The sequence below is a fragment of the Myotis nattereri genome (genome assembly GCF_964212035.1).
Source record: "Myotis nattereri genome assembly, chromosome: 1".
NCBI lineage: Eukaryota > Metazoa > Chordata > Mammalia > Chiroptera > Vespertilionidae > Myotis > Myotis nattereri.
The window spans coordinates 87,607,285-87,629,517 of NC_138075.1; the positions used below are offsets into that span (position 1 = coordinate 87,607,285).

The 22,233-nt window shown below is 39.1% G+C and overlaps 1 protein-coding gene across 12 annotated transcripts in view; it reads left to right on the forward strand.

Annotated features, from left to right (window-relative positions):
* The window catches only part of NPAS3 (neuronal PAS domain protein 3), a gene marked incomplete at its 5' end in the record, with an annotated part of 907,100 nt that overhangs the window by 439,078 nt on the left and 445,789 nt on the right, over positions 1–22,233 (forward strand). For 6 of the 12 annotated variants that reach the window (XM_081089871.1, XM_081089876.1, XM_081089877.1 and 3 more), the window contains one exon: positions 11,826–11,902. In XM_081089871.1, coding sequence (XP_080945997.1) covers positions 11,826–11,902 — 77 coding nt within the window. Of the gene's footprint in view, positions 1–11,819; positions 11,903–22,233 lie in introns of all 12 variants that reach the window. The other 6 variants (XM_081089875.1, XM_081089879.1, XM_081089880.1 and 3 more) reach the window with 1 other exon arrangement.

Sequence of the window (22,233 nt, forward strand, 5' to 3'; positions counted from 1 at the left end):
ATTCATTGGATTACTCACTCATTCATTCGAGGAATCATTTGTTCAGTCCTGTTAAGTGCCAGCCTGGAACTGGATATACGTGGATGCTGGGCTCTTGTCTAAAGCTAGAGTTCTTAACCTGAGTTCTACCGATGGGGTTCAGAGGCCCTTTTGCATTTTGTAAGTGTATATACAAAGTTTTGTGTTTAAACATTTTCTTAGGAAGATGGGTTGCTTAAACAGCTGTTATTCAAAGAAAGAGACATGTTAAGAACCTGATAGAGAGAGGCTTGAACTGAACCTTGAATCTAAGTAATACATCTTCTAAATTCATTTGTTGTGTTTTTTTTTTGTTTGTTTTTTCTCCTTGATACGTTTCAGAAGTGATGGTGGTGGCTGAGTGTGAGAGTATACAGGGTAGGGCAGAAGTAGATGTACAGTTGTTCATATGGAAAACAATGCAATGATAAATAAATAGTGATACAAGAATAAACTCTGTGTTCTGCATACTCACAACTGTAAACCTGCTTTTGCCCCATCCTGTATGCCTGTATGTTCTTAATTCTAGGTCTGACAGTCTTGTAGCCTATTTACTAATCTTGACTCTTCAAATAGTGCTCATCTTTCTAATTTAGTTTCTAATTCTGCCTATATCACAGCTTCTTGTAGGTACCCAGTTGGCAGATGGCAGTGGTGCTAAAGACCTTGATCTGCCGGTATAGCAAGACCTAGCCCTGCCCAGGTACCATGCTCATGAATGGGCTTTTGTTTACATGAAATCAGAAGGAAGATGGTGGTTGTAAGACCTGATTGTAGTTTACAGTGGTAGTAGCTGTGTACATTTACCTAATCAGTTTACTCTGAGGCATGCAACCTCTTAAAAGGAAGGCCAGTTACTGCTGGAGAGGGCATGAGTGAATGCTTCAGAAGAAAATTCAGTGGGCAGTTGCTGACACTTAGTGAATTGCTGGCTCTTTGCCCAAATATGTGTGAAATGTTTGCACTGGTTTGAGGCCCTGATTGCAGTTGGCCTGCAGGGCTTGTGGTGACACCTTAGATTTCATATCATGCTGCAGGAAAGGCAGAAATTAGGGACAACGGAGAGCAGCAAAATATCCCTGATATTTTAGGAAATAAATCTTAAATATTTATAATATTTAGGAAAAATAGTCCTGAAATTTCTATTCAAACTGGTATAAAGATGGTGATTTAGAAAAGTCATCTTTGGCCCAGCCTCTACTTACCATAACAAGGAGGAGAGAGCCAATGTGCTGAGCACTCCGTGGGCTAGCAGGGTGCGCTAATGTTCACTTACTCTCGAATACTTATTGCACTTCTATGATGTGGGCCCTCGTCTACCAGCCAAGGTTTCAGCAGCGCACAAGAGGATTCCTTTGGCTTATGAAGGTCTCCTGCTAGTGGAGCAGAGGCACTGTGTGAATAGGTTTGGGAAGGAAAATCAGAGCAGAGCAGATGTCACATGTCCTCACAACAGTTCTAGGAGACATTGACCCTCTTGATAGAATGTGAAATTGAAGTCCATGGATCCTAATGAGTCTAAGACCACCCAGCTCATTAGAGATAAATGGAGGATTTAAAACTTGGTTCTTCTGACTCTGGAACCCTAATCCTTTTCTCTGTGCACAACTGCCCCCCAATAGTGAGCCTCCTACTACTGAACTCTCTTTGCACACAAAGGGCATGCAGTGAGTTGGGAAGGAATCAGATGTCCTGCAATAAAGAACCGGAGTCACCATAGTCTTCTTCCTACCTCCGAGGGGATGTGGTAGTTCGTTGGGTGACTGAGCTGCCTTACACAATGCCAAGCTGGGTGCTGTGACATATGTGTGCCTTTCAGGGGCTTTGATGGAAGTGGCGGTGTTGAAGTTGCACAGGACATCAACTTGCAAAATTAAGATTTTGAGACAGAGCCTATACCTCTGTCCTCCTGGCTATAATCAGTAACTGTTAAGCTGTGGTATCAAGCACCAAGATGGTGCCATGTTCATGGAGGAAGGCAGCCTTGCAAGCATTGGTAGGAGTGTGGCAATGCATTGGTGATGCAGCTTAAGGAAAAGCAAGGTAGAGTGGGCAAGATGATGATGCTGGGACCTTGCAAGTGTAGCTGTGTTAATGTGCACCTGTCCATACCTTCATGTCCCCAGTGGATTCCAGGGTCATGACCACCATGGTTCACTGTTTATGTGACCTCACTCCCCATTCACCCGTTCTAGCAGTACCACTATTCTGAGGTTTTTCCTGCCTCCACTCTCTCTGCCCTCATCCTGCGTTGAGAGTTGAGAGTTGCACGTACATTGCATTTCTTCACTTGCTGGGTGTCAGTCTCCCCTCTGGACTCTGATCTCTGGAGAGTTGAGATGGTGCCTTTTCGTTGTCATATCCTCTGACACAGTGACCAGCACAGCATAGAGACTCAGAAAATATTTTCTTTTTTTTAATGTTTTATTTTTTTTCCAAAGGGGAGAATGATGATTTTTATTTTTATTTTTTTAATATATTTTATTGATTTTCTACAGAGAGGAAGGGAGAGGGATAGAGAGTTAGAAACATCATTGAGAGAGAAACATCGATCAGCTGCCTCCTGCACACTCCCTGCTGGGGATGTGCCCGCAACCAAGGTACATACCCTTGACCAGAATGGCACCTGGGACCCTTGAGTCCACAGGCTGATGCTCTATCCACTGAGCAAAACCAGTCAGGGCTCAGAACATCTTTTCATGGATATGTTTAGCTTTCTCCTACAGACATAAAAAAAAGCATCTAGAAATGAAGTGGGAGCCTGGCTTATCTCTGTAGCACCCAGAGCAATGAGGTTAATACCTTTCATTTTATGGGTTCACTAAATTTTGGATGAATAAATGTAACACCATAGTCTGAGATGGTTGAGCTTTGGAAACTTATCAGAGTGACTTTTCAAGCAGAGCGCTGCATCCTTTGGGCCAACACCCCACTGCTTCATAAAGCTGTTTATGTTGACTGTTCTTTCAGCAGAAAGAAAATTAATGAACGCATTTATGTGGCCCCAAAGCAGGTGGGGGAGGAAGGAGAAAGAAAGAGGAAGTGAATATGTCTGAATACATGAATGGGTGAACAGGAGAAAGAAGAGAGAGAGAGGGCAATATATCTCTCTCCCACATAAACATAAACTGCTTCCTGCACATCCAACTTTATCGGCTCCCTTGTCGTATCAGTGGCCTAGAAAAGCCCAGAGGATGGATGGAGCATTAGGCTGGAAGTAATAAGGTTGTGCCTGACTTACTTCAGTATTTGCAGCAGATGTTACAAATGTCATAACATGAAGTTTTGGGATCATACTTGGGGGAAAAAGTCAAGATAACAGATGTGGACCATTTTCTTTTATCAGGGAGTCCTGAGTGACACTACACTGATCCAGCGATAGTCTCCACCCCCTTCCTACTGGGCGTAATCTTGCCCCGAACAGTCTGTGTGCTCCGGGGTCAGAGGGCTGATAGCCGCTGGCAGCACTCAAAAAAAGGCTTTTAAGACAGTTTACAAAATGAAAGTATAATAATCCTTTTTTTTTTTTTGGCCCTTACTGAGGGAGCATAGCAAATCTAACCCCCATTAAAAATTTAAACTTTGCAAAACATTTTCAGCATATTAATGCAGAGGTCATTTCTATCAATCAAAGGACAAGTATTAAACTTTGCAAAATTAGTGCCACATTCAAATCCCAAATTTGATGCGTTCTCTCACTCTGTTTTACTCTTTGAGAGCTATGGTCAAAGAGCACACGTGGTGTCTTTTTGTGAAGTAAGCACGTCATTCATGAGAACATGCAGTACTCCTTCCTGACAGACACAGAGTAGATGGAGAGGAAGGTGGTTGTTGGAAGAGGAGGACTTTTAATAAGAACAACAACAACACATGAAGCAGCAGCTCACACCATCGCCAGCAGGCTGTACTGGGAGAGCAGAGCATCCTCCTGCATCAGACACAGGTGCAGGTTGAGGCTCAGGCGCGGTCTGCTGCATGGCTCCCTGGCCGCTGAGCTTTCTAACCCTGGGCGGCCTCACTTAGCGGACATTCTCAGCCATCTTTGTGCTTCGAGTCCCCAGCAGAGTGCCCGCCTCATTGTGTGGCTCCATACAATTGTTTGCTGCTGTCGCCTTGAAGCCAGAATTAATTAGTTTATATCTTCTTGCTGAGTTCATGTCAGATACAAATCAAGACTCTGCCACTCAAAGATCCTCCTCTTCTAGATTTAGATTCTTCGTTCTATGGACACTTTATAACGGCCTCACTTGTACATCTTTCCCAGACTGAGGGGATGCAATCCATCATACACATAGCTCCGCTGGAATCAAAAATGGGTTCATCAAGATCAGTTTGTGTTTCCTTACCTTTTATTTACTTTTGTTAAAAGAGGAAATCCTCATTTCATTCACTGTTTAGAAGGAATTAAATTGTTCATCTAAACCTTGTATCTTAAAGCAATCCATGAAGCCAGGAAACACATTGACAAAGGAATCAGGATTCTTGTTGGACTTCAGCCCTTCAAAAGTGCCCTCTTTTATATACAGTGGGGCCTTGACTTATGAGTTTAATTCGTTCTGTGACGGAGCTCGTAACTCAAATTACTCGTATGTCAAATCAAAAGTGAACGAGTGAGACACGTGATACTGGGCTGATGTTGTGGCGTTCACTGTGACGTTCGCTGTGCCAACTGGCGGTAGGGTACCTGAAGCTGGCTCGTAACCTGAATTTTAGCTCACAACTCAAAGCAAAAAATCGGCCGAGAGACGGCTCGTATCTCGAAAAACTCATTAGTCGGGACACTCGTTAAGTCAAGGCCCCACTGTACTTTCTTATTTTGAAATGATTAAGAAACTAAAATTGTGCTAATTAATACCTACCATTTTAAGAAAGTTTCCTTTATATTTGTAACAGTTACTTTGAAGTATCAGGACAGTAAACATGCCTTAGTCCAGTGATGGCGAACCTATGTCACCTCTGACACGCAAACTCATTTTTTTGGTTGATTTTTCTTTGTTAAATGGCATTTAAATATATAAAATAAATATAAAAAATATAAGTCTTTGTTTTACTATGGTTGCAAATATCAAAAAATTTCTACATGTGACACGGCACCAGAGTTAAGTTAGGGTTTTTCAAAATGCTGACACGCCGAGCTCAAAAGGTTCGCCATCACTGCCCTAGTCTGTAGTCTAGTCCTATGGCTGCTCTCCTCCCAATACCTCCTCGAGTCTCTGAAGGACCCCCCCTCCGAGGTACCCCTCCCCAGCCTTCACCCAGGCTGTGCATCATGCCTGCATTTTCCTGAGGCTCCCATCCTCAGAGCAGTTGACTATCAGGGCTTCATCGTTCCTCTGGTGCTGTCTCTCCAAACAACAGCTCAGCCCGTTGCCTTAGGAACCTCATTGTCAGGGGAAGTTTGGGTTCTGTCATGAAGAAGGTGTTAATCTTCCTATATGTTGTCCATCAAAGGGACGTATCATAGTTTCTATAGTAACTACCAGATTGTCCCAGGGAGGATCTCTTCCTCTTTTCCCAGCTACAGATGAAGAAATATCTGCTCCGATAGCTAGACACTCCTTTTCTTCTATAGCAAATGAGTCTTTAAGATGGAAACTTTGTTCTAAAAAGAAGTCCCTGTAATGTGTTGCCCACCATATACACAGAAACGTTGTCAAGGCTATTACAGTAATGTTTGGGTGCTATTTCTCTTTTAGACAAGTCTCACTTTCATGTAGGAAATTATAAAAAGTTTTCAGAAGCCACATGAATATGGTTTAGTTCTTCAGAAGCTGAGAGCTTGACAAATACACCCTCGACGAAACAGATCCATTGAATGTTGTATGTCCTCTTAGTTCTTACTGGTTGAAGCCATAGGAGAAAAGCAGACATGGTTTCTTTTCCCCAAATTCAGCAATTAATTTATAAGTATTAATACTTTCACAGTCATGCCATCCCTAATGCTTTTCCCTAATGTATTCAATCCATACTTAGATTGTGGGAGAAATTTAAATATGTGTTGCATCGAAGAATATTTGAATCAGCAAAAGACTTCTGAGAGTTTCAATTATTTCATTGGATTAAATACCTCTTTCTGTCTAAATTGGTAATACACTGTATCAAAGGGTTCTGGAATATGAATTATGAAGATGTATTTTTTGAGTTTAAAAAATCTACTAAATATACATTTTAAAATAAATCTGAATTGTACTCCTGCTGAACATGGAGATATTTCCTTTTTGTATTTATTGGTCATCAGGGATACAAATGCTTGATGAGCAATGCTTGTCCCTATGTATCTTCTCTGGTCATCATTTATCCTCTATTTTAAGTGGTAAAATCTAGTCCTGCCAAAAGTACATTGAAAAGGCAATTATTTGTTTTCATATATTTATGTGATGCATTGAGTGGAAACCACAGGTTGTGCTGGCACCAGCACAGTTGCAGTGACAGTGCTGCTGTGGTGGGTAAGCTGGTACCTGGCACTTGCTTTTCAGCATCTCATCTCTATCTCAGCCTGCGGTGTCTGCAGGGTCTAAGGTGTGCACAAACAGAGAAGTTTAGGGTTGAAAGGATGCAAAGGTGACTGGGGGCAATAAGCAGAGCTGTGAAGACAAGTTTCAGAATGGAGATTTGGTCCCATGGTCAATGAAAGAAATGAAAATATAACTTTTATTTTATAGGGAACCCCCCCCCCACATACATACATATATACATATATACATACTTCATAAACTTCTAAGGTTCCTGGGGAACCTGCCCCCCAGCTTCCTTTGCCCAATAGTGAGGGAGGCTAATTGAAATACCTTTCTTTTCTTTGGAAAAGACTTCTATTCTTTTAAGCATTCTATTCTCCACTCCTTCCCAGCCCCTGACTTTGCTTAGCTCAATGCTGAAACCCAGGGACTGATGACTGTGATTCTGTTAAGCATGCTCCCTTCCACAAGCTTCCTGTGGGAACAGAGCCTTTCCCCAGCTGACAGACTCGGAGGGTAGCCATCCTGGCTGAAGCTTGCCTCTTTACTGGTGGATACACTTGAAGTACTACCTGCAGACCTTTACTGCTACTTTTGCCTATGCCGACATGTTGTTCTCCATGGAGGGGGACTGGACAATAAAAAGTCTCTAAAACTCTAAAACGGAATTTCCTATCTGCCTATGGCTACTTTTCCTAATAAAATAATCCATTAGAAATCCTCACAATGTCATGCTCAGCTTCCCTTTTAAATATCTGTTTCAAGAGGTCCCTTAAATGGCAGTGCCTTCCCTCTCCCTGCCCTTGGTGAGCTGTGTTGGTGAGGAGCTGAGGCAGCTCCGCCCTCTGGAAATGGGGGTGGGGAGGGCTATGAAGGAAAAGGGCAGCACAAGACTCAAGTCAAGCAGGGCTCCTGACTTTTCCCCCTTTCATTATTTATGTGTGTCCACTGAGCTGTCCTGTTTCTGTTTTGTAATGGGTTCTTCCTGTGGCAAGCTGACCTTTTGGCTGAATAGGTCAAACTCCCACTGAGCGCAAATCCTCAGCCTTCCTGGCTTTTGTGCCTCCCCAAAGGTGACAGCACTGGTTATGAGTATGACTGGGGGGGGGGGTCTGTTTCCCAAAAGGGGGGTTGTCTTTCACTGCCCTGAATTAATTCTCAAAGACTGCCTCACAAGGCTATGCAGAAGAGTCCAGTCCTAACTATGCACAAGGGTCTAGTCCTAACTATGCAGAAGGGTCTAGATTGTGGTCAACATTGTTGAGGGACAAAACTAATTTCTCACATACATGTTTAGGTGTGGTTTCCTTCCGTGGCTTCCACTTTTTCTGTGGGAGAAAGGCCAAGGCACTGCCCTAATGATTCATCTGAGATTTCTGAGACAGCTGCGTTTCTTTAGTTGATTTTTAAGAATCCTTCCTTTTATATATCTCTTCTATTTAAAATATTCTAAACCTCTAGGTGTTTTCTTTTTACCCATCACAAAACATGAAATAATAATATTGTGGTATTTGCTGATAATGATATGCTGGGCCCGGGTTTCTTTTACATGGCTTAAAATTTTCTTTTGGGCTATTTTCTTTTTTATAATAAATAACACTAACTAGCAATTTTAAATATCAGCTAGGTACTCAGTAAATGCTGAATTGAGTTTGAAGTTGAATCACTATATGACTATGGTTTGATTGTTTTTTCTTTTAATAGTTTGTATAAGCTGTTCAACTTCTGAAACTCTCACAGCTCACTATGAGTAGGTAGAGACATAATCTTCACAGACAGGCGGTTACATATTCCATTTACTTAGCAATGCCCTGTGTATATTCTTTTTGGTTAATTTAGTTAGTGTCCTTTACATTTTAAGAAGTAGTCTTTTTAATTGGACAAACAAATAAATGAAATGTATCATTCGGTCAGAGGGAACAGTGACCTATTCAGCAGGCATAAATGCCCATTCTGTTTGGACTAGCAAATGGTTTCTGGCCTTTCTTTACCTTCCTTTTCCCCGCGTAGGACTCAGGCTGTTCTGTAAGTAAATGCTGCAAATGCATAAATATTTAAGTATTTTATTTAAGAAAATGTAGTCAACCTGGGGATCCCAAACGTCTTCCTCAGGTCTTACATCTGTGAATTTCCAGAACCCAAGGACCGGAGAGAGCATCATAGGCCATGTGTTCCTTTTCTGAGGATGATGGACCTACTAAGGAAAATATCTCTTTAGTTTTATTTATTCGTTAATGGTAGTATAGAGCCATGATGATAGTAACTTGGGGAAACAAAATAGCTTTATTTTCACCCTTTCTGAGTTGTCAGATTATTGTCTTGATCTCAAAAAGCCAAATGCGTTAGGATAAAAAGTACAAGATAAGAAGTACATTTTTAATGTCTAGTCAGTTACCAATAATGCTGGAGTCAGACCTGGTCTTCTACCAGGGACATAATGGGCTCCTGTTTAACATATTTATGTTGGTTGTAAAATTAGGAACTGTCATTACAGCCCCACATCACCTGCATAAGTGCAAAACATATAAATCACGAGAAATTCCAGTGCCATAAAAATGCCATTGACTAGAATAGCATGAAACCATTTATAAGATACCTGTGTATCAAGCTGGCATGTACTGGGATGCACACTCAGATTTCTAGAGGATTTGAAAAACAAAGAGGAATAACTATGCAGGTAGGACTCATGGATGTAAGACCTGAGGAAGACGTTTGGGATCCCCAGGTTGACTACATTTTCTTAAATAAAATACTTAAATATTTATGCATTTGCAGCATTTACTTACAGAACAGCCTGAGTCCTACGCGGGGAAAAGGAAGGTAAAGAAAGGCCATTAGTGGGCGGGTGTGCATAACCCCTGCAGCACCACTGCGGTCAGCTGTGCTTCGGAAGTGAGCGCAGCTGCCCTCTGTCACTACTGGGACATGCCTCTTGGGCAGCTAGGAAATTTGCACACTCCTTACGCTGCCTGTGATGTGTTAGCGTCTTCTATAGGTTGTGACTGTTGCTCTCCTGGCTGCCTCTTAATCCAGTTCTTTGTAGAAAAGTCTGTCTCTAAAATCAGTCCATTTTCTTTTGCGAGGTGCAATGGTTTATTTTGAATTTTGTAATTGGAAGTCCTGAAATGCTCCTAAATTATGAACTATTAATATGGAGCTTTTTGGAGCCCAATTACTGCCTCAAAAACAGAGTGGACACTTTTGAAGTTTTTCAACTTCCCCCTCTCCCTGTTATTCCCTCCCCCCAAAATCTTTAAAAAAAGAAAAGACTGCAGATTTTATTCATGTGGGATCATTCACACCAAGCTACCATAATGTGCAATTAACACTCTAGAAACTGAAAACAGTATTCAGCAAGACAGCTGCATTATCAAAGATGCCAAAGGAGTTTTGAAGGGAGTAATGTGCATGTTAGAATAGGAAATTAATCAGAAACACACACACACACACACACACACACACGCACAGAAGTAATGTATTAAGTATATCTGAATATTTAAATTTTAAAAATCTTGTGTCTTGCTTGTGTCTATACTAATAAAAATTAACCTTAGGGTAGGAACCTGATCTTTCTGTTTTAAGATGATTAGTTGTGTGTTTTCCTGAAGCAAATGAGGAAGTCGAAATAGAGATCTTTAAGATCCCTGCCAGCTGGAATATTCTCAGATAATAATCACTCTTCAATTATATTTTATAAATTTTGCCATTGAAACAAAATGCCTCTTTTACTTCTTCTTGCCGGTAATACTGATACTGAAACACTCATGAAGTTTTCAAAGTGTCTTTCAGACCCTGACTCACACTTGCAGGGGTAAACTGCCTGCTTTTGCACAGCACAATAATCACAAGTACATTTATATTATAATTCCTACTAAGCTATGGATGCAACTGACTGACTTAGTAACTGAAACTAAGCACAATTATCCCAGGAGCATTTTGCTGAAATTTTTTTGTAACTAGCTGGAAGTGGGTTTAGGAGAAAGTGGAGTGGGGGTGGTATTGTATTTTCAATTTATAGCGTCTAAATTTGAGGGAGCAGAGGTTTGTCTAAAATTTTCAAGAAAAGAGGGAAGACATGGGGAATTTACTTGTTGGAAATAAGGAGAAGATCGGAATTTTTTCCATAAATTACTGTAAACCACAAAGATTTTTATGCTTGAAAAATTATAAAAGACTAGAGGTGCCCGATGCATGAAGATTTGTGCAAGAATGGGCCTTCCTTCCCCTGGCTGCCGGCACCGCCTTTGCTCTGGCCAGAGCCACCTTTCTGCCTTCCCATGCTGCCCAGAAACCCAGAGCGGCTGGGCACCTGTGCATACAAATTAACCTGCCTTCTTTGTTGGGTTAATTTGCATACTCACTCCTGATTGGCTGATAAGCATTGTGAAAGTATGGTTAATTTGCATCTTTATATTTTATTAGTGTAGATAAAGATACCCAGAACAGACGTAAAGTCAAATTGTGTGACCATACAAAAAATTATGTATAGAGAAAACCCTCAATTGTGGATCCCACAGATCCCTGGCAGCAAGCTCAGTTTTGTTAAGGATAGGGGGCTCTTTGAGTGCAGATGCCTGTGGGCAACACAGGTGGGGTGCGCCAGGAAGAGCAGGACTGACCGTGTGAGTGGAGAACTGGAGTATTCCCATAAGAGCACAGTCCCTGTGCTGGTACGACACATGCTGAGTGCAAGGCCACCTGTGCTTCTCCAAGATTCTGTAGGAATAGTTGCATGCGAATGTGCAGTAAACAGAAAAATCCAGCCACCCCGAGACACTGAACACTAGTGTGAACAGTCATTAATGAGAGTCTCTTCTGCAACATGTTGCGCTTATTAAATTATGATAAAGTTGTTGCATTAGAGCATTTAAAAAAATCCTGCTTTTTTTTTTTTTCTAGCCTAGAGAATATAAAAAGTTTAAGTTTATTTGGGGGGGAAGGCAGTATGTGTGTACTTTAAAAATACCTAAATTTTAAGAACAAAAAGTACTAAAAAGTACTAATTTATCTTAATGGAATGTGAGCATTCATGTTTTTGCTTCAATATAGGAAAAACAGTCCGAGGTAATTTTTTTTTAAAAAAAAGTCTGGGTGTGGTTTGTTGTTATCTGACTTGGAAATTCAACCTTGGTTCTGCTTATGCTCAGGCAACTCGGGGCCAAGTTAACACTGGGCTGTGTTTCTCTGAGATGTCATTGTTATAGTAACTAGTGACGTAATTAAAGAAAATTAAGTTGAAGGTATGAATCTGAGCTCCAACTTATTTATTTTCTTTCTTTTTTTCCTTTCTGTTTCTTTTTATCCCCCTTTTCTTTTCTTTTTTTCTTTCCTTTTTTTTTCTCTAAGTTATAGGTGCACAACGAAGGAGAAGCCCCAGTGCACTGGCCATTGAAGTATTTGAAGCACATTTGGGAAGTCACATTTTGCAGGTACCTCTAAGACAAAAAGAAGCTTGCTTATATTTTACTAAGAAAATTCCATATGTTCAGTCTTTTATTAATTTTTTAAAATTTCAACTATGTATGTGGCTGGATGTTGGAATTCTGAAATTCTTATGAGTCCATCTTTTTTTTCTTTTTAGAAAGCCATCCCTTGAGAGAATATTAATGAGAAAGGGAGGGCAAGTATTATTTGTAATAATTGAGATGAATTGCGCTATTTGGTTGATGCTCAATGTATAGTAGCTGGCTGTTCTCAGAATGATAGTGTGTGTGCTGCATTTGTAAGTGGATATATGTATGTGTCTTTGGAGCTATATATTGTCCTAGACAGAGCAAACTTTTGTGAAAGCAATGTGACATTTTTATGTGTTGCCAAATTTCAGTTGTTTTTTGCTTGAGTTTGCATTCATAAGTGGTTCAAATCTTAATGTCTGTCTCTCCCCCAAATTACACACTTTCTCAGGGTGAAATCTTAAAGCATCTTTTAAGTGAAAGGAGACAAACAATGATAATAATTTAATTTTGGTAATGAATTTCATGGCAGGTAAATGTGAGGGTGACTGGATGGACCTGCAGTTAGATATTTATCTGAGAGCAGTTGCATGCCAAACTTAGCATCTCAACTGAAAACTTTTTCCTCAAGACTTTGCCATCAATTCAACACATCCATGAGTACTTGTTCTGCACCGTTTCTGCCTCTAAGGTTGATGTTGCCATAGCCAAAGCTTTCTTTACACAAGATATATTTTGAACATGGAATTAGAGAAGCAAATACATTTGGGATATTTAGGCAACTTATTTGGGGGGGGGGGGAGCGGGGAGATGGTTATGGTCTACTTTTTTAGTTAAAAAAGAAAAGTAAACTCCAAATTTCTATTCATTCAGAGTTAAAAACATGACTTCTGTGGTGATTTTATTTTGTAGAGAGCCAAACATAGTCTTGAATTTAGCATATGATTCCCGAAAGCATGTTCTCTAGAAAACTGTCTCCAGCACATTCTCCATGATTTAATCCTAGTGGGTCTTCGAAGTGGTTCTGTGGGCAGTAGCCTCAGCATCACCCAAGACACTTGTTCAAAGGACACATTCCTGGGCCTCCCTCTGAACCCACCAAATCAGAATCTTCAGGGTGAAGTCCAGTGATTTGTGATTTTTAACAACCTTTTGAGAAAATGTGATGTTTTATTAGGACTGAGATGTCACAGTTTACATTTCCAAATTTAAGGACCTAAAAAAGACTTACCTTGTTTATTTTTGTTTATTCTGATGTTTCTCATTTATCCACTAATATATCTTAAAATCCATGTAACAGATGTTTCTTAAAATACACCTTAGGAGATGCTATTCTATCATGCGTATAAATTTTGAATTGCCTTTGCAGTAGATTAGTCTCAGGGCTATAGCAAGGAATTTGCTTTCCAGATCTTCAGATTTTTATCTCTCTCTTTCCTGTACACACTTTGTTCAGAATTTCCTTTATAAGTATTACATAACCCATGATATAATATACATGTATTATAGTGTGATTTAGGATGACTCCTATTTACATTCTAAAGTGATCAGTGCATCGACTTAGTCAACGAAAAAATGGTTCAAAGAGCAGCTCCAGATTATTACCCTCTGAATTCATTCTAGAACTCGAGTCCAAAGTCCTCAAAAGAGGGTGACTTAAGAGCTGCAAGAATTTAAAACACAAAACTTATGAGTTGTATTGAACATAAGATTGAGGTAAATGTGTGCTACAGAATGGCTCCAAATGCTAGTTCAACATTAGGCTTCATTGAGAGAGTAGAGGGTCTAGAACAGGGGTGGGCAAACTTTTTGACTCAAGGGCCATAATGGGTTCTTAAACTGGACCGGAGGGCCGGAACAAAAGCATGGATGGAGTGTTTGTGTGAACTAATATAAATTCAAAGTAAACATCATTACATAAAAGGGTACAGTCTTTTTTTTTTTTTTTTAGTTTTATTCATTTCAAATGGGCCGGATCCGGCCCATGGGCCGTAGTTTGCCCACGGCTGGTCTAGAATGAGGCTGCTGAGCTCGTCTGCTGTTTTACCTTGGTCACACCTGACTCAGACAACCCATTTTAAGACAAACATAGGCAGCCAGATGTTGCTTAGAGTGAAATAACCAGACTAGTTAGTAAACTAGAAATCATGTTACGTGAGGAACAGCAAAGGGCTTTGTGAGGTTTAGTTTGGAAAACACTTATCTTAAATGGGACATTAGCGTCCTCTGTATTTGAAAGCCTCCTCTGAAAACAGAAATGTATATATTCTGTGTGGCATCAGAGTGTGGAAAAGAGAAATGGGTAAAAATTGAAGAGAGAAAAAATCATCTTCATTAAAAAAGACTTGAAAATAGTGTTGTCCACATTTGGAATATGTTCAAAGCCTTTGAATTTAAGATGTATAGGTGGCTTGATAGGGATGCTTTCACAATAGTGAGGCATCCAAGCATGGTTGCACTAGATCAGTGATGGAGAACCTTTTGAGCTCGGCGTGTCAGCATTTTGAAAAACCCTAACTTAGCTCTGGTGCCGTGTCACATATAGAAATTTTTTGATATTTGCAACCATAGTAAAACAAAGATTTATATATTTTTTAAATATATTTTATTGATTTTTTACAGAGGGAGAGGGATAGAGAGTTAGAAACATCGATGAGAGAGAAACATCGATCAGCTGCCTCCTGCATACCTCCTACTGGGGATGTGCCCGCAACCAAGGTACATGCCCTTGACCAGAATCGAACACGGGACTCTTCAGTCCTCAGGCCGATGCTCTATCCAGTGAGCCAAACCGGCGAGGGCAAGATTTATATTTTTGATATTTATTTTATATATTTAAATGCCATTTAACAAAGAAAAATCAACCAAAAAAATGAGTTCATGTCACCTCTGACATGAGTGTCATAGGTTTGCCATCACTGCACTAGATGATCCTGTAAGGATAATATAGTTTCCATATTTTCCTTCAAGAGGGTCCATGTTTGAGTCTGGTTGAATCAGGGGAAATGGGATGAATTCTTTCTTCCCTTTATGCTATCCTTTCTTCACTTGCAAATATCGGATAAAACCCATGTGGTCAACATGGTTTCTAACCTCACAGTCTACCATCATTACTAAATATATGTATATATCAAATACTTGGTGAGAATACAGAATTCACTGTAGTAGGCACATGGCTGCTTGCTGTGCGGAATTAGCTTGCAATCCTTTGGTAAAAGATGAGCCAGTAGGCCTCATAAATTGAGAAGCATCATACTGGTCAAGTGCTAAGAGGCTACAAAGCTGGGAGGCTCTGAGTTTGCATCAAACCATCAAAGAAGACTTCTCAAAGTTGTTCTTTAGGTAGAGAACATTGAAGAAGACTCTAATCAAAGTAGATGTCAAACACAAAGGCATGGGGACAAGAAATAGTAGATCTTGTTTGGGAACTGTTGGTGTTTCAATTGATGGCTGCTTCACATGCACAGGGCAGCACCTAAGAGATAAAGAAGGAGAAGCTATGCCGAAACCGGTTTGGCTCAGTGGATAGAGCGTCGGCCTGCGGACTGAAGGGTCCTGGGTTCGATTCCGGTCAAGGGCATGTACCTGGGTTGGAGGCACATCCCCAGTAGGAGATGTGCAGGAGGCAGCTGATCGATGTTTCTCTCTCATCGATGTTTCTGGCTCTCTGTCTCTCTCCCTTCCTCTCTGTAAAAAAATCAATAAAATATATTTAAAAAAAAAAGGAGAAGCCATATAAGACAGGCCTAGTGAACCAAGCCAGGATGCTCTACCCATTGATGAGCTCATGAAGAAAGCTTTTGTACAAGAGATAAGGATTTGGTTTATTTCCAGAGTTATCAAAATATGGTATCTAGAAAGGCTTTGAGTTGTGAGAGGCTAATATAGACACCATTTAGGAAATTATTACAATAGTCCAAGATTCCAAATGAAGATTTTCTCCAAGATAGAGTCTCTATGAATGGAGTCAGGTATGGAATTGAGATTGAATTATTAGATGTGAAAGGCTAGGGGATGACAGGAATTAATGACCACGGGTTTTCTAGATTGGTAACAGCTGTCTATACCCTTATCTGAGAGGACTTAAATGGGATATTATCTTAAATAGCCACTTGATAAATGTAAGCAGTTGGAAACCTAGTCTGATTCTCATGGGATAAAGTCTAGGACTGAAAAGAGGGCTGGGAATTACTAATCACTATCATACTAGTGGGGATGAATGAGAGTTCAAATCAAGCAGTGACTTATAGACCCATGGAAATAATGTGGAGCAATGAGAGAAGACAGTTGAGGAGAGGCAACCCCAGTGTATATCATCACTTAAGATGCAAGTAGAAGATGAGGAAAGAGTAGACAGAAAGGTAAGAGGAAACGATGGGATTTTACTTTGCTTAAGGAAGGAGCATTAATAATGTCAAGGTGGCTAAGGCTAAATCTTTTTGTAAGATACATACTGAAGAGATGTCATAGGTTTTGTCCATTGAAATAGTTATAGTGAGGTTGTTAGGTGCAGAAGACGAACCTAAAGAGTGAAAAAACATACAGGTGTCTGGAATTTGTGGTAAAAGAAGGGTGGGAGATAAGAAAACAGTGTGAAGGGAAATTGTGTTTTTAATGTTGTTAGAGTATATGTCTGAGGTTCATGGGATCAATCATTACCAATTGTATGCTCTTTAGCAATCAGCTTTCCAAAAATCAATATCTTTGGTCATGTCTATAACCTTAAGAAAGGATAAGCTTTCAATATTATTAATGGTTATATACCATTCCATTCCATAATTTATTTAACCACTTTCCTATCATTAAATATTTTGATCATATGTATAAATTTGCATGTTTTTCTTGTGTGTGTTTATTTAAATTCTCTTTTTTATTAAATTTCTTGGGGTGATATTGGTTAATAAGATCATCTAGATTTCAAGTATAAATTTGCATTTCTTTTTTTAAAATATATTTTATTGATATTTTACAGAGAGGAAGGGAGAGAGATAGTTAGAAACATCGATCAGTTAGCTACCTCCTGCACGCCTCCTACTGGGAATGTGCCCACAACCAAGGTACATACCCTTGACCGGAATCGAACCTGGGACCTTTCAGTCCACAGGCTGACGCTCTATCAACTGAGCCAAACCGGTTAGGGCAGTGGTTCTCAACCTTCTGGCCCTTTAAATACAGTTCCTCATGTTGTGACCCAACCATAAAATTATTTTTGTTGCTACTTCATAACTGTAATGTTGTTACTGTTATGAATCATAATGTAAATATCTGATATGCAGGATGGTCTTGGGCGACCCCTGTGAAAGGGTCATTTGACCGCCAAAGGGGTCGCGACCCACAGGTTGAGAACCGCTGGGTTAGGGCTAAATTTGCATCTCTAATGCAAATACCTACTGAGGGTGAATTTCTGTGTGTGTGTGTGTGTTGTGTGTTGTGTGTTTGTCAGTGGGTGTGTTTCAATTAGAAAGAGTCTATTTTGGGTTGATTTTAGCAAAATCTATTGACTTTTTAGTATGTGTGATATTCTATATATTGTTTAAGTTCTCCTCATATCATTAAATGCTAACAATAGGTAGCTATGAGATAGGTGCTATGATTGCACACATCTTAAAACGGAAGTCAACTACAACTTAGAAAATTGAAGTAACTGACTCAAGCTCACAAGGCTAGTTAAGTGAGAATTCAGTCTGAATATAGGATACTAAATACTAGATTATAATACTTCCCACAAGTGATGGGGACATTTTTAAAGGCAATGGTAATGAAAGGAAATAATTTATATTTGGAGTGAACAGGATTAGAGAATTGATGGAATCTGGAAGGTGAAGTGGAGGTCAGTTCTGAATACCAGGGTGGAACTCTGGGAAATGCCTGTGACTTCTTGGTACCAAGTGCCAGCTGTCCTGCTGCCTGTGCCCCCGGTGATGTGTCATGGAAGAGCATGTTAAGGACCCCTTGCAAGCATATCAAACTTGCAGCCAGTGGGCCGCGAGTTTGACATGCTTGGTAGAGAGTTGGGGGAGACAATTGAAGATGAACCCCTTAATTTTTGGTACCGATTTTGTGGACAGCAATGTTTTTGCAATGTATATCATATTAGCTATATATTCTCTTGGGACAATTTAGTGAGTTTACTGGATCCTTAAAAATCTGCTTCTTTCCTACTAAGAAGGAAAAAACACACACACAACTTAATGGTGATTCTATCAACATAAAAATCAACTGTTGTAAAGTTATCTTCTAATTTAATGATCCAGTAACAGTGTGTGTAGGCAAGGCCATTGTCCAGGCTGTGTACCAGGCAAAGCTAGGGCTACTGTTCACATCCTTTACATGGACACTTTACTACTGACTGTGACCCTTAGTGTAGCTCGGTGAGCCTGTAGCTGTTTCATATATGAATTTCACAGCAGAGGCATCCCCTGCAGGAGAGCTGAAGGCTTCAGCTGACATCAGCCTTGACTGTAGGACTGTGAAGCACAGGTGTTGGACCCAAGTCAGGGAATTTTAGTTCACTTTAGTCTCCTTTGACTTTTATTAATTAGATGAGGATCAGTGGGCAAGGGATCAAGATGGGCAGCTGTGCATTTTGTGACAAGTTAAGTAAAAATACAAGAACTTTAGGTCATTGGGTAGGGTCTTTTCTGAATACAATACACGTCACTAAACACATACTTTGGTTCCTGCTTTGAAAGCTCTCTTAAGGCATTATTGTTCCTACTTCATAATATCCTTAATATGAAAATAAAATGAGTGGTATTTATTTTGACTTGCCCAATTTAGAGACCAGATAGAATGAATATTCATGTTTTATGTTCTCAAAGTTAATGCAACACAAAATGGTAACAAATATCTTTGTAACTCAAAATTAACTGGTGGAAGGACTTTCCCTTAGGTGCAGGTTTATGAATGGAGTGCTTTAATTACTCGCGTGCCCTTGGCAGAAGGGTTTAAGTTTTCTTCATTCTGTAAATAATGCTTATATAATTGTTACATAAAATTGCACTATTGTTTCCACATGCTCCATAGTAATGCTGCTTTACTCACCTCACAGGCATTAAAACAAAGGAAATCAACTCTTATACGTGGAAGATTTTTAAAGTTAATGTTTATATTCTTGTGAGCACATGGTGGTGAACTACAGATAGATACTGTATAAATTACTGACATTGTGCAATACATATAATTACTGATAACTATTAATAGTTATACAATGATTAAAGGGTGATTTTATCCATAACAAGGTTTGAATGTTAAATAAAATTTTGTATGTTGGATAATATAAGCAGAATAATAACTACTCACATAGTTGTGAATAAATGATATGAGTGTAAATATTTAATCTAAGTCTTGGGAGAATAAAAATAATATTCTATAAGAAATGCCCTAAAGAGAGATAATAACAGAAATGTGATATTCATATGTTAGTTTTGAGCTTGGCTCTATTGCATGAACCCTTCTATATCTATATAACTGAGCCTGCATTATTGCTGAGAGAGTTGGGGGAGGCAATTGAAGATGAGCCCTTTGAAGATGAATAGGAAGAGAATCCGAGGGGCAGACCCTTTGAGGAAGACCAAGAGGGAGCTGCCAAGGTCATTCCAAGGTGATGACACCTGTGGTCCTCTGAGTGGGAGTGGATCAGAGAATTCTGGGCAGAACGGTTGCTTACCACCTGTCTTCCCCAGGGAACTCTGTTTTTGCAGGATCATTTACTAGTAGAACAACACTCTTGTAGAAGACATAGGTATGGCCATCACCATAGCAGAACAATTTAAATAATGCGTACATATTTTTAATGGTGGGGAGAAGGGAACTCATATGTAGCTATTTTTCTGTTTTATAGAATAGTGAGAGACCTGTGTGGATGAAATGAAAGACTCTGTATATCGCAATCAAATGTCAGATTTCAACCTTGTGGTTTTTCTTTCCCTTAATACCTTCAAGCATGGAATGAAGAGTAGAGTCATATCGCAAATAAAAGAAAAGTTTAGGTTTAAAAGAGGATGTTATGGATCAGATTTAGAAAAAAAACAGAACAAAAACAAACCCAGATTTACATTTAAATTTCTGTGTTTCTGTTTTTAATTACATTTTGAAGATTGGGTAATGGCATGCCCTGAAATCATGACAAGTTGGGATATATACTATTTTGGTCCTGAAGAATTATTGTTAGGTAAATGAAACCATGCAAATGGTCTATCAGAAATATTTAAAAATTGTGGTTGATGAAGGAAAACAAAATTAAAAGTGTGTTGTGATGTTTTACATCTTATTATTTAAGTATTGGTAGCCACAGTCCTGCTACAGCAGCGGTTCTCAACCTGTGGGTCGCGGCCCCTTTGGGGGTCGAACAACCCTTTCGCAGGGGTCGCCTAAGACCATCGGAAAACACATATATAATTACATAGTGTTTTTGTGATGAATCACTATGCTTTAATTATATTCAATTTGTAACAATGAAATTGGGGGTCGCCACAACATGAGGAACTGTATTAAAGGGTCGTGGCATTGGGAAGGTTGAGAACCGCTGTGTACAGTCTCTGGGACTCAGTCAATAGTGGAAGACTAAGAAGATTCTTTAGAGAAAGGAAATTGATGTATAGGTAAAGGAGGTACTTATAACTATGTTGGAATGTGGGGTAGAAAATGCCAAATCTGTTACCAGTATCTTTTTAAATCACATTCTGAAAGAGAAAATAAAAGGTTAACTAGTATAATTCAAACATCTAGAAAAAGAAGATGGAATAATACCTAAAACAGCTCAAAAATTAATACAAAAATATAAATTATTGATCAAAGATGCTGCCTAGCCAAGTCAACACTCATTTCGCATTTGATGGTAGTGTTAATAGAAGACTTCTGTGAGAAAGGATATTTTCTATTTTATTGAAAATTCGAAATTCCACCCTTACTTGTTGTTTTATTGGAACCTATACATATAAAAGAAAGTATCTCTAGGAAAGTTGCTTGTTCTTACTCTTGATGGCCTTTGTTGGCAGAGTGGTGTCCTGCTGGACATTAATGTTAAAATGAAAGAACTTCATGTAATAGAGGCTTCTTTTTTGCTTAGATAGAAAGGTGAGTAGAAAATGAGTGAGAGATGAATGACCCTAAAGTCTCCTTATAATCCAGAATGGTAAGAAAATGTTAAACTAAATATAGAAAAAGAGAAAGTTAGTGAATATATTTGCATATGCAAATTAGCTTAATTGATACTGCTTGCCTCTACAGGGATTTTTCATTACAAACTGGAGTGCTACATTGTTCAGCTCATATTGAGTAATTTAGTAACTAATGAGACCAGTTTGCACTAATTTGCATATGATAAATGAGCTTAATTGCAGTAAATAACTTGGAGGCATAATTACTTAATTTTCCTGTGTTGCATGGCTTTTAAGTTCACGTATGAACAACTCAAGATAATTTTGCATATTTAAATTAGTTGCTTTTAAATTTTCTTGAACAAAAAAGAAACACACCTTATCAATTGAGCTGTAAGACAATCGGAAGTAAGTTTTACAATATTTTTATTTAAAAAGAAAGAAAAGCAGAAATTTCTTGAGTCTGTTGTTCTTATCATTCACATTCTTACTTCAAATAGGACATCAGCATTAATATTTAGGAAAATGTTTTAATGTTGAAAATTAATGCACAACTTCTATTAGTAACTGAGCTAGGTATAAACTGAAATATGTATATGAATGAATCATAACTTTTGAAATGGGGATTATGAAAGAGAAGTGATGCATCCCTTACCTAATTTGGGAAGCTAACCCTGGGTCTCCCATCTGCACTGTTCATGTTGTTCAAGTTGCAGGGCTTTGAGGAAGCAGCATCACTCTGAGTCGGGCATGTACTTTCTATCTAGATTAATGCTTCATATCTAGGAAATTGGTTTCACTGGAGAATCTTAGTGATGTTTGCCAAGAATTACATCACTGGTCTTCACATTTACTCAAGAATGAATGTTTTATCAAAATTTCCATTCTCAAAATTGAAAAACTGAAGAATGCAGAGGTCGATGGCTAACCCATTATTTCATGATACTTAGAATTTTACTTTGAAGGAAAAAAGTATAATTATTCAAAATTAACTTGAGTCATATAAAATCACATCTGTGTTTCAGTATGAGAAAATGGTTTAAGGTTGTGAAAGTTTAAAGCCTATCATTTAAAAACTCATTGAGTTTTAACTCATTATATATGAAAAAGGAAGGGGTCATCAGGGTCATTCATTGGCTTCAATCCAGAAAAATAACTTATGAAACTTTTTTCTGAAAAGCTCAAATCCCATTCAATTCGGTATAA